Source organism: Capricornis sumatraensis, chromosome 1 (assembly GCF_032405125.1).
Source record: "Capricornis sumatraensis isolate serow.1 chromosome 1, serow.2, whole genome shotgun sequence".
In the NCBI taxonomy this organism is placed as follows: domain Eukaryota; kingdom Metazoa; phylum Chordata; class Mammalia; order Artiodactyla; family Bovidae; genus Capricornis; species Capricornis sumatraensis.
In genome coordinates, this window is record NC_091069.1 from 2,739,169 (window position 1) to 2,755,918 (window position 16,750).

General features: G+C 51.2%; 2 protein-coding genes across 3 annotated transcripts in view; both read left to right on the forward strand.

The window, feature by feature from the left end:
* The first annotated feature begins 47 nt into the window (after positions 1 to 47).
* On the forward strand, positions 48 to 6,938 carry SURF6 (surfeit 6). Of its 2 annotated transcripts, none has more exons than XM_068977477.1 (5): positions 48 to 233; positions 3,756 to 3,983; positions 4,622 to 4,710; positions 5,617 to 5,820; positions 5,937 to 6,938. In XM_068977477.1, exons 1-5 carry the CDS (start codon positions 140 to 142, stop codon positions 6,414 to 6,416), a joined length of 1,095 nt encoding a protein of 364 aa, XP_068833578.1. In that variant the 5' UTR covers positions 48 to 139; the 3' UTR covers positions 6,417 to 6,938. The 2 variants fall into 2 exon arrangements, with proteins under 2 accessions (XP_068833578.1, XP_068833585.1); XM_068977484.1 differs by having other exon boundaries at positions 3,756 to 3,947.
* A 1,151-nt stretch (positions 6,939 to 8,089) lies between these two features.
* The window catches only part of ABO (ABO, alpha 1-3-N-acetylgalactosaminyltransferase and alpha 1-3-galactosyltransferase), a 55,070-nt gene continuing 46,409 nt past the window's right edge, over positions 8,090 to 16,750 (forward strand). The window contains exon 1 of the mRNA XM_068970686.1: positions 8,090 to 8,168. Coding sequence (XP_068826787.1) covers positions 8,090 to 8,168 — 79 coding nt within the window. The remainder of the gene's footprint in view (positions 8,169 to 16,750) is intronic.

Here is a 16,750-nt window from a genome sequence, read left to right on the forward strand (position 1 = left end):
CACGTGGTGATTTCCGGCGAGCGCCGCTGGGCGGGTGAGGGTCTTGTCTCGCGTGCGGGGCCTGTGGGCCCGGCGGCGGCCCGGGACGCGGCACCCCGGCTCTCCTCGCTCCGAGCAGGACGGCGAGCGAGCCCCGGCCATGACTTCTCTGTTGGCGAAGGACGCTTACCTGCAGGGTCTGGCCAAGAAGATCTGCTCCCAGCCCAGCACCGAGCCGCAGAAGCGCAAATCGGGTAAAAGCGCAGCCCGGGGGGCCGGGGCGGAGAGCGCTTCGGAAAGGGTACCCCGTCCACCCCCGCGGCGCTCGCGTCCCCACTCCGCTGCACCGCCCCTGAGCCGTCTTCAGGCGGAGTAGAGCCGCAGACGCGTGAAGCAGGCCTGCGGAGTACCAGAGGGAGGTACCGTGAGAGACGCTCAGGGCCGCGCCACTGCCCTGGCCCGTTGGGGGCCCCCGTCTCGGGGTCCGAGGGGGCTCAGCCGTGCGCCCCACCAGGCAGGAAGCTCGGCTGGGGTTTGGAGGAGGTGACTCTGTGGAACAGGCTCGGCCAACTCTCCACATTGAGTGGAAAGACTGATGTGAGCGTTGATGAGAAAAATGACTTACTCAGCCCATTACTGTGGGCAGTGTGGGGAGAAGGGAGGAAGAAGATGGTTCCTGCCGATGGCAGTGTACGAGGCAGGGGTGACAGGCCCCCCTCATAGACACAAATAGGCGAAGCAGACAAAAACGCCTTGTGGGGAGCCGGGGCTGGTAAGTCCCGTCCAGCCTTGGAGGAGAGGGAGAGCGGCAGGGAGGGGCGTGGACCTACCAGAGGAGACACGGACTTTCGTTATACCCGGAAAACCTGTTCACTCTCGGGGTTAAGGGAATTTCTCATCACTCAGTGAAAAGTTAGATCTTTCTAGTTCCTCTCCTGTGTACTTCTCCCGGAACCAATTGGCTCCCTACTTGGTGCACTCATTTTTCATTTTCCTTTTAAAATGTAAACATTTCCTCCACTTTTTTCTTTTCCACATCACTTATGGGATCTTAGTTCCCCAACACACATTGAACTCAGCCCTTGGCAGTGAGAGTGTGGAGTCCTAACCACTGATTTCAGTTCTGTTCAGTCGCTCAGTCATGTCTGAGTCTTTTCCACCCCCATGGACTGCAGCACCCCAGGCTTCCCTGTCCATCACCATCTCCCAGAGTTTGCTCAAACTCATGTCCATCAAGTCCATGATGCCATCCGGCCATCCTACCATCGGTCAGCCCTCCCACCCCATCCTGACTCCTACTCCTGCCTTCACTCTTTCCCAGAATCAGGATCTCCAATGAATATTCGGTGTTGGTTTCCTTTAGGATTCACTGGTTTGATCTCCTTGCAGTCCAAGGGACATCAACTCCCAGAGCTTGCTCAAACTTCTGTCCATAGAATTGGTGATACCATTCAACCATCTCATCCTCTGTCGTCCCCTTCTCCTCCTGCCTTCAGTCTTTCCCAGCATCAGGGTCTTTTCCAATGAGTCAGCTCTTTGCATCAGGTGGCCAAAGTATTGGAGCTTCAGCATGAGTCCTTCCAATGAATATTCAGGACTGATTTCCTATGGGATTGACTGATTTGACCTCCTTGCAGTCCAAGGGATTCTCAGGAATCGTCTCCAACACCACAGTTCAAAAGCATCAATTCTTTGGTGCTCAGCTTTCTTTACGGTCCAACTCTCACATCCACACATGACTACTGAAAAACCATAGCTTTTGCTATATGGACCTTTGTTGGCAAGGTGATGTCTCTGCTTTTTAATATGCTGTCTAGGTTGATCATAGCTTTTCTTCCAAGAAGTAAGTGTCTTTTAGTTTCATGGCTGCAGTTGTTTTGGAGCCCAGGAAATAAAGTCTGTCACTGTTTGCACTGTTTCCCCATCTGTTTGCCATGAAGTGATGGGACTGGAGCCATGGTCTTCATTTTTTGAATGTTGAGTTTTAAGCCAGTTTTTTCACTCTCCTCTTTCACTTTCATCAAGAAGCTCTTTAGTTCCTCTTCACTTTCTGCCATAAGGGTGGTATCATCTGCATATCTGAGGTTATTGATATTTCTCCCGGCAATCTTGATTCCAGCTTGTGCTTCATCCAGTCCAGCATTTTGCATGATATACTCTGCATATAAGTTAAATAAACAGAGTGACAATATACAGCTTTGACGTATCCCAATTTTGAACCAGTTCGTTTTTCCATGTCCGGTTCTAACTGTTGCTTCTTGACCTGCATACAGATTTCTCAGGAGGCAGGTAAGGTCATCTGGTATTCCCATCTCTAAAAATTTTCCACAGTTTGTTGTGATCCACACAGTCAAAGACTTCGGTGTAGTCAGTGAAGCAGATGTGATCCAGTGGATGTTGGCAATTTGATCTCTAGTTCCTCTGCCTTTTCTACATCCAGCTTGAACATCTGAAACTTGTCAGTTTATGTATTGTTGAAGCCTGACTTGGAGAATTTTGAGCATCACTTTGCTAGCCTGTGAGATGAGTGCAATTTTGTGGTAGTTTGAGCATTCTTTGGCATTGCCTTTCTTTGGGATTGGAATGAAAATTGACCTTTTCCAGTCCTGTGGCCACTGCTGAGTTTTCCAAATTTGCTGGCATATTGAGTGCAACACTTTGACAGCATCATCTTTTAGGATTTGAAGTAGCTCAGCTGGAATTCCATCACCTCCACTAGCTTTGTTTGTAGTGATGCTTTCTAAGGCCAGCTTGACTGCACTCCAGGATGTCTGGCTCTAGGTGAGCACACCTTCGTGGTTATCTGGATCATGAAGATCTTTTTGTACAGTTCTTCTGTGTATCCTTGCCACCTCTTTTTAATATATTTTGCTTCTGTTAGGTCCTTTATTATGCCCATCTTTGCATGAAATGTTTCCATGGTGTCTCTTAATTTTCTTGAAGAGATCTCTAGTCTTTCCCATTCTATTGTTTTCCTATATTTCTTTGCATTGATCACTTAGGAAGGCTTTCTTTGCTGTTCTTTGGAACTCTGCGTTCAAGTGGGTATATCTTTCCTTTTCTCCTTTGCCTTTTGCTTCTCTTTTTCTCTCAACTATTTATAAGGCCTCCTCAGACAACCATTTTGCCTGGACTGTCAGAGAATTCCCTTTCCACCTGTTAACATGAAAGCGTGTATGCGTGTTTTCAGTCGCTCAGTTGTGTCCTGCTCTTTGCGGACCCCATGTACTAGAGCCTGCCAGGCTCCCCTTGTCCATGGGATTTTTCCAGGCAAGAATACTGGAGCAGGTTGCCATTTCCTCCTCCAGCGCATCTTGCTGACACAAAGATCGAACCCACATCTCTTTAGCAAGTGGATTCTTTACTGCTAGCTCCACCTGGGAAGCCCAAAACGATATACCCCGTTTTGGGCTATATAATTTGTTGTGGGACATGCCATCGTTGTCCCTGTGGATGGATATTTGGGTTTTCCTAGTTTTTCACTCAAAAAAGGATGCTATGATGAATATCTTTGAGGCCAGATCTATCTGCACACCGGGAATGAATTTCACAAGTAGACCGCTGGGTCAGCGTGTTACACTCTTCAGGGATTGATAAGTGTGACCAGTCTGCTTTCCAGGAGGTGTGTGGCTCTGAGCTCACAGGAAGGTCCCCACGACTCCCGTCTCGGCTGGCTTTTGGCGTCCTTCCGGAATCAAAGCCTTTGCAGGGCCTTCTTAGCTACTGACTGCGTCACAGGGACTGAAGTGGCAGCCCTTTCTTGTTTCTTGTTTCAGCTGGCAAAACTCAAGTCTCAGATGCTGCTGCACCCCCCAGGAAGAAGAGGAGGAAAGCACAGAAGAAACCCCGGGAGCGTGAGGAGAAGACTGTGAAGCCCAGGGCCCAGGCCTCCGCGAAGTCTGAGGCCAGGAAGCCAGAGGCGGCCGAGGAGGAGGAGGGAGCCACCAGCTCCACCAGAGCCCCGGCGGGTAAGGGGGCCGGGCAGGCAGGCAGGGCCCCGGCAGGTGAGGGGGCCGGGCAGGCAAGCAGGGCCCCCGTGGGTGAGGGGGCCGGGCAGGCAAGCAGGGCCCCCTGGGATCTGGGATAGGTGTTGTATGTGGCCCTCTCTGGTCATAACAGCACGATCAGGTTCACTGGGATGGTGTGAGGCTCTGCAGAGGACAGATCGCAGGGTCTCTGGGTGGATGGGAAGTTCAGGAAGGGCACAGACGTCCCAGGTCATATAGTAACTGGGACGGGGAGGGTCATGGCCGTGTCCTCTGAGATCCTGAGAGGCCTGGCACGCCGAGCTTCACTGCCCTCAAGTCTCTGAAGTGATGTCGTGAGAGCTGCCTCTGGGTGTGGGTGGGTGCCGCAGAAGTTGGAAGAATCCAGAGATGGGTTTGGCCCGTGTTACACAAGCAAGCCCTGCCCCGGAGGTGAAGAGTTGAAGAGGTGAAGAGGTGAGCTTCACTAGAACTGCAGCTTGAAGAGGTGAAGAGTTCACTAGAACTTCCCTGCAGGTCCACCAGTGGCCACTGGACAGGAGTGGGGGTGGGGGGCGCACATGGAGGCTCAGGCTTGGAATCCGGCACCGGGGCGGGGGGGGGCACAGAAAGGTCGGGAGGGGTTCTCCTTCTGGATTTCTGATCCTTCTTTGCAGGTGGCCAGGCCGCAGAGCCTGACTCTTTGTTTGCCTTGGACGTTCTGCGGCAGCGCCTGCATGAGAAGATTCAGGAGGCACGGGGCCAGGTAGGTGTGGGGTGGGGGGCGGGCACGGGTCTCTGGGAGCTGCAGGGCTTTCCCCACCCCACCTGGAGGAGGAGACACCCCGTGCTCTCGGAGGTCGGCTCCCTGCTCTGCCAGCCGTCACAGGCCTGGCAGGAGGGTCTTGGCACCTCTGTTCTGCAGGAGGTCAGGTGCTGTTCGTGTCATCTGGGGGGCAGTGCAGGCTAAGCCCCCATGTTGAGCTGCTGGCTCTTCTCTGCTGCGGCCTTTGAGAGGCTCGGGCTCCTCTCTCAGCAGCACTTCCTGGGCGTTCGTTCTTCTGATTGCCCTGACGGCCCCTGAGGTGAGCCAGGGCCTGAGATGAGGTGACCTGCCCGAGGGGACCGCCACAGGACCGGCGCTCCAGGACGTGAACCAGCCTCAGTGCTGAGTGCTGAGTGGGGTCGCCTCCCCTCCTTTCCCTGGGGACCTCCCCAGGCCTCTGCCGTGGGGGACAGGCCCGAGGGCCCTGCGTTCCTGCGGTGGTCCAGAGCACTCTTGTCTGCCGGGCGGGGCTCAGTGTAGCACCGGGGTCTGCACAGGCAACACTGCCTTGTTCTGACCGAACCTCCCGATTTGGTGGTGGCGGTGCCCCAGCCCCCTGCCCTTACCCCGTCTGGCCGGATGGAGGACGAGGTGCCCCTTGTTGGGTCATTGGGTGGACTTAGTGGCCCCTTTTGGGAGGTGCCCTGGCATGTGGTCTGCGCCTGGAATCTGGAAGCTGTGGTTCTCACAGGGTCCCCTCGTCCTTGTCTCGGGCGCACTCTGGGGCCAGGTCATCTCGGGGAGGAACGCCGCACCCCGCCGGCCCTTGTCCTGACCTGACTGCACGTGCTAAGCTGGGGGCCCTGTTATAAGAACCTTATGAGTGAGCGCGGGATCACCCCACAGGGCAGCGCCAAAGAGCTGTCCGCCGCTGTTTTGGAGAAAAGACGCCGGAGGAAGCAGGAGCGCGACCGGAAAAAGAGGAAGCGGAGGGAGCTGAGAGCAAAGGAGAAGTCAGCCAAGGCACTGGAGGGGGCGGAGGCCACCGAGCCGGACCCGCAGGTGCCCAGGGAGGAGACGCAGGCGCAGCCGGGGCTGCTCTTCAACAAGGTGAGCGCCGTGCCGCTGGGCTGTGCGCGCGCCCTGTGCTTTCGTCAGGCGGCCAGAAGTGGGCCCCTGGGGCGGGCGGGGAGCGGCCCTCAGCTCGCGTCGCCCTCTCCCCCGAGGTGGAGGTGACCGAGGAGGAGCCGGCCAGCAAGGCCCAGCGCCGGAAGGAGAAGAGGCAGAAGCTGAAGGGGAACCTGACACCGCTGACGGGCAAGAACTACCGGCAGCTGCTGGAGCGCCTGCAGGCGCGTCAGGCCCGGCTGGAGGAGCTGCGGGACCGGGACGCAGGGCAGGCCCAGGAGCTCGAGGCCAAGATGCGCTGGACCAACCTGCTGTACAAGGCCGAGGGCGTGCGGATCCGCGACGACGAGCGCCGGCTGCAAGAGGCCCTGAAGCGCAAGGAGAAGAGGCGCGCGCAGCGCCAGCGCGCCTGGGAGAAGCGCACGGCGCACGTGGTGGGCAAGATGCAGCAGCGGCAGGACCGGCGGCGGCAGAACCTGCGCAAGAAGAAGGCGGCCAAGGCCGAGCGCCGCCTGGAGAAGGCTCGCAAGAAGGGCCGCATCCTGCCCCAAGACCTGGAGCGCGCCGGCCTGGCCTGAGGCCCCGGTGCCCGACCCCCGTCCCGGGCGGTGCAGGCTCCGGTGGAAAGTGGACTCTGCCTCGTGCCCCTCACCAGTTTGAGGCTCAGGCACCCCCGTGCAGAAGAGCCTTCAGATCCGGGGAAGGGGCTGACCCAGATCCAGCTCCAGCCTCCTCTTATTAGACCAGAGGCTCCCTGCAGGTTGTGGGGTAGTGGACCAGGGAGCTGTGAGGAGGGAGCGGGCACCTAGGGAGGGCTTTGCTGGCCGCCTCTTCCTCTCATTGTCACAGCAGCAGGAAAGGAATGGCCTTCGTGACTGTGGTGTTAGCCCCGGGCGCGCTTGGGAAGGGTGAAACCAGCTCCTGCAGCAGAGCTGAAGCGGAGCTGATGGGCTTGGCAACGGAGCAGGCAGGGTGTCCTCAGGCACCTGTAATTGAGTTACACCAAGTTGATGTGAAAAGTGGGTAAAGAGTAGAATTTAAGGTGAAGATGGTTATTAAAAATTCTAACTACTAAAAGATAGTGTTACTGGCGTAGGAGGGAAAAGAAAATGGAGCTGGCTGGGTGGTATCAGTCTAGGGGGAGGTGGGAGAGAAGGGGTAGAACCTGGAGAACTACGTGGGGTGGATGGAGGGTCCGCAGTGACAGGTAAGTGCAAGCCCACAGGCAGGCAGTGAGGGCGGAGATGGATGGTACGGTATGTGGATTGTATTTCAGGAAGACTGTTCGTAAAATTCTTCAGATTAAATTCCAGTTAAGAAACATGGTAACCAAAATGATGTGTTACTAGAATTTAAAAGGTATTGCTAGAGAGAAAAGATGGCACTGAATGATAAAAAGGGTTCAGATCGCCTGGAAGGTCAAACAGCCTTGCACCAGGAACAGCTGCAGATCTATCAGAAGCTGGCACACCTGCAAGAAGTCAGGTCACAAACCCAAGTGGGAGACGTTTAACATCCGCTCTAGGGACTGGTGATCAAGTAGACAAATCAGATGGATCTGGAAGATTCGGATGAGAGCATTCATAAGCTTGATCTAGTGGACACACAGAGACCCATGTATCTGGAAACAGTGTGTCCTAGGATTTCCCTAGTGGTCCAGTGGTTTAGTTCAGTTCAGTCGCTCAGACACGTCCAACTCTTTGCGACCCCTTGGACTACAGCACACCAGGCTTTCCTGTCCATCAGCAACTCCTGGAGCTTGCTCAAACTCAAGTCCATCAATTTGGTGATGGACTCTGTTCCAATGCAGGGGTACGGGTTTGAGCCTCGTTCCTGGTTTCTGTTGACCCACTCTGCCCCTGGCAGTTGCTCCCAAATTAATGTCCACGCGTTGCAGTCAGGAGAGTGGGGAGTGTAACCCCCTGTGGGAGTCACAGGAGGGTCTCCCGGGGCCTGGTGGGCACGTGTCATCAGGTATCCGCTCCTTCCCCTGAGGCCTGGACGGCCAGGAAGCGTGCCCCTCCGGCCTAGGGTGCTGCTGTGGCCTTGGTTTCACGTGGCTGGGGTGTGAAGCGAGCAAACGGTGCGTTTCGGTGGCAGGTGGCACGAAGCAGCCCTGGCCAACAGGAGTCAGGGACGGAAGGGTGAGGACGCAGGGAGCACTCACCTGGCGGAGACCGTCCGCGTCCAGGCGTAAACATGAACGCACTGCGGGCCGTCCGCACTCCTGGCTGACCCGGGCTGGGAGCTAATGGTGCACAGGAGCAAGGATGCGCCACACTGCGTTCAGGGCAACAAGCGTCTCACTCGCAGCAAAGAGAACGTTACCGGTGAGTCTAGGGAGCTGGATGCCAACCTCTTGGGTGCCGTGTGCCTCGAGTGCAGGTGAAATGCAGAATGAAGAGAGAAAACGTCCAACAGGCCTCGTACCTCATGTTTTCAGGACCAAACGACAAGAGTCTCCAGGTCAGAAGGGCCCCCCTCCTGGTCTGTCCAGTGAGTTGGATAAAGATAGCCCCAACCGGGACACGTTCATGGACTGTGGTTCACCAGGAACCGGGGTTCCAACAGTCCTGCAAAGACAGGGTAGACTTAGTCCACTGGCCCCCTTTGGGTGAAGCTGGGGAGAAGGTTCCAGCCAACCTTTCCTTCTGCTTGGGGGCTCCAGGACTTGAGTGAACTCATGGTTAGAAATTCAGTGAGGGGCTGTAAGCAATTGAGTAGCTCAAGTGAAGCTTCTGTTCAGCAGAGCTGCTGTCCAGGTGCAGAGGCAAGAGAGCTGTCTCCAGACCCCCATGGGCTGGCTCACTGGGTCACTGCACTGTGCGCTAGCTTGGCCAACAGTTGAGGAACCTCACACAACCATGCCACAGCGTGTTCCCTGCTGCCCTCAGGCCCCCGGTCTGCACTGGCCTGGGAGCTTGGTTCCGCCCCTGTGTCTCCCACGGCATTCCGTCCAGCCTTCAGAGAGCCACTGTGGTGCCTCTGGTGCTTTTCCCAGGACCTTGGGAGAGGCTGAGTCTTACGTAGGCTCCCCAATCTGAGGTGGGTAAGCAGGTAACACCGCTAAGACCCTCCAGCAAGCCTGCCCCTCTACTGAGAGTGCTTAGCTCTTGTAAGGTATTCCTAGGGGTTTCTGTAAAGTTCACTTAACCTTAGTGTGGGCCACTGTGGGTTCCAGGTTTTGGCTGAGCAGCAAAGGAAGTAATGGGAACTTTTCCAGTTCCCTAGCCAGCCCACTAGGTCTTGCTTCTGGAAGGAACCGTATCTGAAACTGCCAACTCCTTTCTTGGCCAAGCACTTCTAGAATTAGTTCCCACATAGTTCCCTGATTTTATTTTTTCCCCCAAACTTTTTTTCTTTTTTTTTTAGGGAGCTCTTCTCCCCCCCCGTTTTTTTGATGGAGAAGGGGATGGCACCCCACTCCAGTACTCTCGCCTGGAAAATCCCATGGATGGAGGAGCCTGGTAGGCTGCAGTCCATGGGGTTGTGGTGAGTCGGACGCGACTGAGCGACTTCACTTTCACTTTCTCCCTTTAAAAAAAAAAAATTTCATTTTTGGCTGTACTGGGTCTTCACTGCTCAGGCTTTTCTCTAGTTGTGGTGAGTGGGGGCTCCTCTCTATAAATAAATGGGCGTTATTCCAGTGGCCTCTCGCGGACCACAGGCTCAGTAGTTGGGAGACACTGACTTAGTTGCTCTTTGCCATGTGGGATCCTCCCGGATCAGGGATCGAACCCATATCATCTGCATTGGCAGGCAAATTCTCTACCACTGAGCCACAGGGAAGCCCCTCAAACTCTTCTGACTGACTTTGTAATTGACCACATGGGTCCTGCTGAGACCTCACTCATATGTATCAGTCTAGAGACAAGGTGAGATGGGGGTGAAATGGAGGAGACAGGTTTCACCTTGGAAATAACGCCTCAGATGAGAGTTTTTAGATATGACAGGGATTGATTTCTCAAGGTGGTCCTCGGTAGGTTGGATATTCAGGGTGCCTGAGGTACCCAAGATTGTCCAAATACCCCCATTTCAATTCCCGGGACTGATGAGTGCTCCAGCTTTCTCGTGAGAGATCTGGTAAGGTTGTGAATTCACCTGTTGGTAGGATTTGCTGGTGAACTAGCTGAAATTTTGGTCTTCTGTTAACTCAGTCTTGGCAGTTGCAGACTCAGAGATTCTTCTACAAAGTAAGAGAGAGTTCCTGATTCTCAGCCCTTGTCTTAACCTAAACCTTTAGGACTTTGAGCCCGTCATTGCCTGTTGACTACCAGCACTGTTAAAGGAGACCTCCCCACCCCCAGCCGCCCTGCGAAGTCCTTGAGTTTCTCAAGTCTTACTGTTTTTAAGGTGGTGTCAGCTAGTCTCAAAGTCTGGCCTTCAAAAGATATTTGTCTCTGGTGTCCGCATCTCCAGATAAGTGGCTTTGTAGCTGTGTGCCAGTATATCCAGGGCCCCCCGCCCCCGCCCTTGGTACTATCTAAATCACTGCCCTCTGCTAAAATCATGGGCTTCCCAGGGGGCACTAGTGGTAAGGAACCCACGTGCCAATGCAGAAGACACAAGAAACATGGGCTCAGTCCCTGGGTCAGGAAGGTCCCCTCGAGGAGGGGATGGCAACCCACTCCAGCATTCTTGCCTGGAGACTCCCACGGACAGAGGAGCCTGGCGGGCTACAGCCCGTAGGGTTGCCAAGTGTCAGTACGACAGAAGCATCTTAGCATACACAGCTAAAGTCCAGCCAGATAACAAGCCCCAGACTTGCCCCGATTCATTCATGGCAGGCCACGTTATGGTGCATTCACAAAAGTGCTGTTTAGCAAAAGTAGGAGTTTAAAGCCATGTGTCTTAGCAACTAGGAATAGAGGAAAGTGCCCTCAACTGGGTAAAAGTTTACCAAAAGTGTAAAAATCCCATCATACTTAATGCCATCATCAGAGTTTTCTTGCTAAGATCAAGAACAAGGCAAGAATGTCCCTTCTCGTGGCTGCATTTCAGCGTCACACTGAAAGTCCTGGCACACGCAATAAGACAAGAAAAATGAAACACGCAGACGGGGAAGGAAGGAGTCGAACTGTCTGCAAAGGACGTGATCATCTATATAAACATCCAAAGACAACAGAACCTGAAGCTAATAAGTGATTATGTCAGGGTTGCAGGGTAAAAGTAAACATAAAAGTCAGCTGCTTCCCTGTATACCAGTAATGAACAAATTATCATTTTCACTATGTGATAATTGATACACGCGTACCTCAGATATATTGCAGTTTATTGCAATATCCAGGTATTGCAGATAGTCAGACCCCCACAACAAAGTGAACATTGCGTGAAAGTCACACCTTTTCCTTTTGTGTCCCAGAGCATATAAAAGGTTTGCACTATATTGTGCTTGGTTATTAAGTGTGCAATAACATTGTGTCTAAAAAAATGCACATACCCATACCTTAATTTTAAAATTATTACCAAAAAATGCTAACCATCATCTGAACCACCAGTGAGTTGTATTAAAATCAAGGGCCACAGATCACTATAACAAATACGATAACAGTGTAAAGTTTGCTTTCAAGATTGTGAGAGTTGCCAAGATAGGACATAGAGACATGAAGTAAGAAAACACTGTTGGGAAAATGGTGCGAACAGACTTGCTTGATGCACCAACCTTCACTTCTTAAAAAAGCAGTATCTTTGACGTTCAGTAAGGCAAAGTGCAGTAAGAGGTGTGCCTATAAAGGGGAATCTCGCTGAAATAGAGCTGAAAGGACAGAAGCAGAAGCTCTCATGCACAGGTCACTCAATACAGTGTCCATAGGAGATGGGCCTTGCCTCTCAGGCAGGAAGGACACCACTACTGCCAACAGGAGGGAGAGAGTTTCTCCTTGCCTGGTGATCGCTCAGTGTCAGGCTGTCACAGCTCAGCTAGAGAAGACCCACTGTGCGTCAAATCCCAGCTTGCTCCAGTGGACACTTAATTTTTAGTTTCCCTTTCCAGCTTCCCCTTCTGCTCTATAAAAGCATTTCCTTGCAGCTTCCATGGTGCCCGGTGGTAAAGAATCTGCCTTGCAGTGCAGCGTATGTGGGTTCAAACATCGGTCAGGGAACTAAGATCCCATATGCCATAGGGCACCTTAGTCCACAAGGAAGAGCTACTGAGCCTGCGCACCACAGCTGGAGAGCCCATGCACTGCAGGGAAAAGGTCCCATATGACACGGAGAAGATCCTGCGTGCTGCAACTAACACCTCACGCAGCCACTAACTCCTTAAAAAAGTCTCCTTTTCTTTACTGGACTTGCGAGCAGTTCACCGTAGTTGCAGGTCCTGAACTGCAATTACTTGCTGCTCCTGGACAGGCCTTGTTTTGTTGCTGGTGGTAAACTAACTGGCTGTCTTATTGCTTTAGGTCAGCAATTAGCTTCCCAAAAATGAAGTAATTGGGTATAAGTCTAACAAGCCGTATACTTGATCTATATACCAAAACTCTGATGAGAGAGACCTAAAGAAGTAAATAAATGGGGAGATATTCTATGTTCATGGACAGGGGGCTTGATATTGTCACGATGTCACTGCTCCCCAACTTGATCTACTTGCATTTTCAGCAAGTTATTCTGGATATTGACAGATTTATTCTAAAGTTTATGTGGAGAGACAAAAGACCCAGAATAGCTGAGTCCATATTAAAGGTTCAGAAGGACACAGGTGGAGGACTGCCACGACCTAACTTCAAGACTAATAAAGATACGGTAATCAAGACAGCATGGTGTTGGCCACAGAGGACCCGGAAATAGACTGACAAACGTAGTCGACTAATCTTTGAAAAGAGAGTAAAAGAAATACAATGGAGCAAAGACAGTCTTCTGAACAAGTGGTGTAGGAGAAACTGGACATCAACCTGCAAGCAAATAACCTAGACCTTACACCTTGCACAGAAATTAACTCAAAATGGATCACAGATCTAACTATAAAATGCAAAACTATAATACTGAAAGAAAGTAACAGTGGAAAAGCTAAATGACCCTGGGTGTGGTTATGACTTTTAGAGACAAAATCAAAGGCATGATACATGAAAAAGGTAATTGGTACTAATGACCTCATTAAACACTTGTGCTCTGTGGAGTACAATGCCAAGGGAATAGGGAGAGACTTAATCTTCTAAGCCACAGACATAAGACATAGACTAGGAGGAAGTATTTGCAAAGGATGCAACTGATAAAGGACCATTATCCAAAATATTCAAAACAAGAAACAAAACCCTCTAAACTCAGCAATCACAAAGTGAATGTAATTCAAAATGGGCAAAAATCATGAACAGATAACAGGGAAGAGATTCCGACGGCAAATAAGCGCATGAAAAGATGCTCAATATATGTCATTAGAGAAAGGCGAATCAAAGCAACAACTAGATATCACTAACACACCTGTTAAGGTAAAGTTGCTCAGTCGTGTCTGAGCCTTTGTGACCCCATGGACTGTAGCCCAGGCTCCTCCGTCCATGGGATTCTCCAGGCAAGAGCGCTGGAGTGGGTTGCCATTTCCTTCTCCAGGGGATCTTCCCGACCCAGGGATCGAAGCCGGGTCTCCCGCGTTGCAGGCAGACGCTTTCCCGTCTGAGCCACGAGGGAAGCCCTAGCAGACCTGTTAGAAATGGCGAAAAGGCAGAGCACTGAGCGCGCTGAATTCTGGGGAGGGCACGGAGCAGCACAGAGCGCCATCCATTGCCAGACGCAAAGTGATACAGCTGAGTTAGAGCACACTGGCAGTGTTTCACAAGATGAAGCAAGTTCTTATCACGCGACCCAGCAATCATACTCCTTAGTATTCACCCAAATAAAGTGAAAATTTATGTCCATACAAAATCCTGCAGAAGGATGTCTAACAGCTTTATTTACAGTTGCCGAAACTTAGAAGCAATGAAGATGTCCTTCAGAGCAACCTAGATGTCCACTGACAGATGAGAAGAGAAAAAATTGTGGTACATATATACAATGGAATATTACTCAACTATAAAAAAGAATATATTCAACTCAATCCTAAAGAGGTGGGTGAACCTAGAGCCTATTACGCAGAATGAAGTAGGTCAGAAGTTCAGTTCAGTCGCTCTGTCGGGTCTGACTCTTTGCGACCCCATGGACTGCAGTACACCAGGCTTCCCTGTCCATCACCAACTCCCGGAGCTTACTCAAATTCATGTCCATTGAGTCAGTGATGCCATCCAACCATCTTATCCTCTGTCAGCCCCTTCTCCTCCTGCCTTCAATCTTTCCCAGCATCAGGGTCTTTTCCAGTGAATCAGTTCTTCACATCGGGCGGCCAAAGTATTGTGGCTTCAGCATCAGTCCTTCCAATGATTATTCAGGACTGATTTCCTTCAGGATTGAGTGGTTTGATCTCCTTGCAGTCCAAGGGACTCTCAAGAGTCTTCTCCAACACCACAGTTCAAAAGCATCAATTCTTTGGTGCTCAGCTTTCTTTATAGTCCAACTCTCACATCCATACATGACTACTGGAAAAACCATAGCTTTGAGTAGATGGACCTTTGTTGGCAAAGTAATGTCTCTGCTTTTGAATATGCTCTCTAGGTTGGTCATAGCTTTTCTCCCAAGGAACAAGCATCTTTTAATTTCATGGCTGCAGTCACCATCTGCAGTGATTTTGGAGCCCCCAAAATAGTCTCTCACTGTTGCCCTGTCTATTTGCTGTGAAGTGATGGAACCAGATGCCATGATCTTCGTTTTCTGAATGTTGAGCTTTAAGCCAACTTTTTCACTCTACTCTTTCACTTTCATCAAGAGGCTCTTTAGTTCCTCTTCACTTTCTGCCATAAGGGTGGTGTCATCTGCATATCTGAGGTTATTGATATTTCTCCTGGCAATCTTGATTCCAGCTTGTGCTTCATCCAGCCCAGCGTTTCACATGATGTACTGTGTGAGAGTTAAAGAAGCTAAATGAGCAGGGTGACAGTATACAGCCTTGACATACTCCTTTCCAGATTTGGACCCAGTCTGTTGTTCCATTTCTGGTTCTAACTGTTGCTTCTTGACCTGCATACAGATTTCTCAGGAGGCAGGTAAGGTGGTCTGATATTCCCAACTCTTTAAGAATTTTCCACAGTTTGTTGTGATTCACACAACTATCCACACGCAACTATAAAAAAGAATGTATTCAAGTCAGTCCTAATGAGGTGGATGAACGTAGAGCCTATTATACAGTGTGAAGTAAGTCAGAAAGATAAAGACAAATACTGTGTATTAACACACGTGTATGGACTCTAGGAAGATGGTATTGATGAACCTATTTGCAGGGCAGCAATGGAGACACAGATATAGAGAGCGGAGTTGTGGACACAGTAGGGGAAGGAGAAGGCGGGATGAGCTGAGAGGGTACGGAAACATATACATTGCCATATGGAAGACAGATAGCAAGTGCGAGTTTGCTGTGTGACCCAGGGAGGTCAACCTAGTGCCCTGTGGCAACCCAGAGGGGCGGGGTGGGGTGGGCGATGGGAGGGGCGTTCACAAGGGAGGGGACATATGTATACCTGTGACTGATTCGTGTTGATGTATGGCAGAAACCAACACAATATTGGAAAGCAATTATCCTCAAAAAAAAAAAAAAAGATGTCCTTCAGGAAGCCAATGGATAAATAAATGTTGGTCCATTCAGACCAACATAAATACATAATACTAAGTGAAAGAACCCAATCTGAAAAGATGACAAACTGATCGATTCCAGCTATTTATGACAGTCTGGAAAAGGCAAAACTATGCAGACAGTAGAAAGATCAGTGGTTGCCAGGGATTAAGGGGAGATGGAGGGACGAAAAGGCAGAGCACAGAGGACGTTTAGGGCACTGAAGCGATTCTGTACGACCCTGTGATGGTGGGTGCACCCCATTATACATGTGTCAAAACCCATCGGGTGCACAGGGCTTCCCTGGCGGCTCAGATGGCCAAGAATCCACTTGCAATGTGTGAGGCCAGAGTTCGATCCCTGGGTCAGGAAGATCCCCTGGAGATGGGAATGGATACCCCCTCCAGTGTTCTTGGCTGGAGAATGCCATGGGCAGAGGAGCCTGGCGGGCTACAGTCCTTGGGGTCACAAAGAGTCAGGCCCGACTGAGTGACGGATGTTTTCACTTTTCACTTTCGAAGAGTGTACAGCGCCAAGAGTGACTCTTAGTGTAAACTGGACCTCGGGTGATGACGGCGTGTCCGTGTAGGTCCATGGATCACCATCTGCGGTGCAGGATGCCGGTAGTCGGGGAGGCTGTGTGTGTGGAGACAAGAGGTTCTATGGAAACTGTTTATACTTTCCACTCAATTTTGCCGTGAACCTAAAACTGCTCTTAGGAAATAAATGTAGGGACTTCCCTGGCAGCCCAGTGGTTGAGCCTTCATGCCTCCACTGCGAGGGGCATAGTTTCAGCCCCTGGTCAGTGAGCTGAGATCCCGCATGCTGCTTGCCTTGGCCGAAAGAGTAGCAATAGTGAAGTTTATTGGTTGAAAAACAGAGTGCTCGTTGAGACAGTGCTTTTCCCTGGGAGTGTGGTGTGTCACTTCTGGTCACACTTCGCTGCCCAAAGCACAGCACACGGCTGCAGTTCTACATGGAGAGAGAGAGCAAGGCTGTTCTTCAGAGCCCTCATGCCTGCTGAGCAAATGCCACCTGCCTCCACTCTTGGCACAAATTTTTATGTCAATCAGGACTCTTAGATCCAATTAATTTAATTGCATTCATTAATTTAAGCAGAAAGAGAATTTAAAAGATATCAGGGCATATCCAACTTGAAGATTCCTCTAGTCTCCTTTCAGAAAGTACCACAGAGCAACTCGGAGAGAAAAAAAAAAAAAAATCACCCCCTGGAGGTAGCTAAAGATGCATTTACTATCCTGGACCATACAGAAGTGGGCAGGG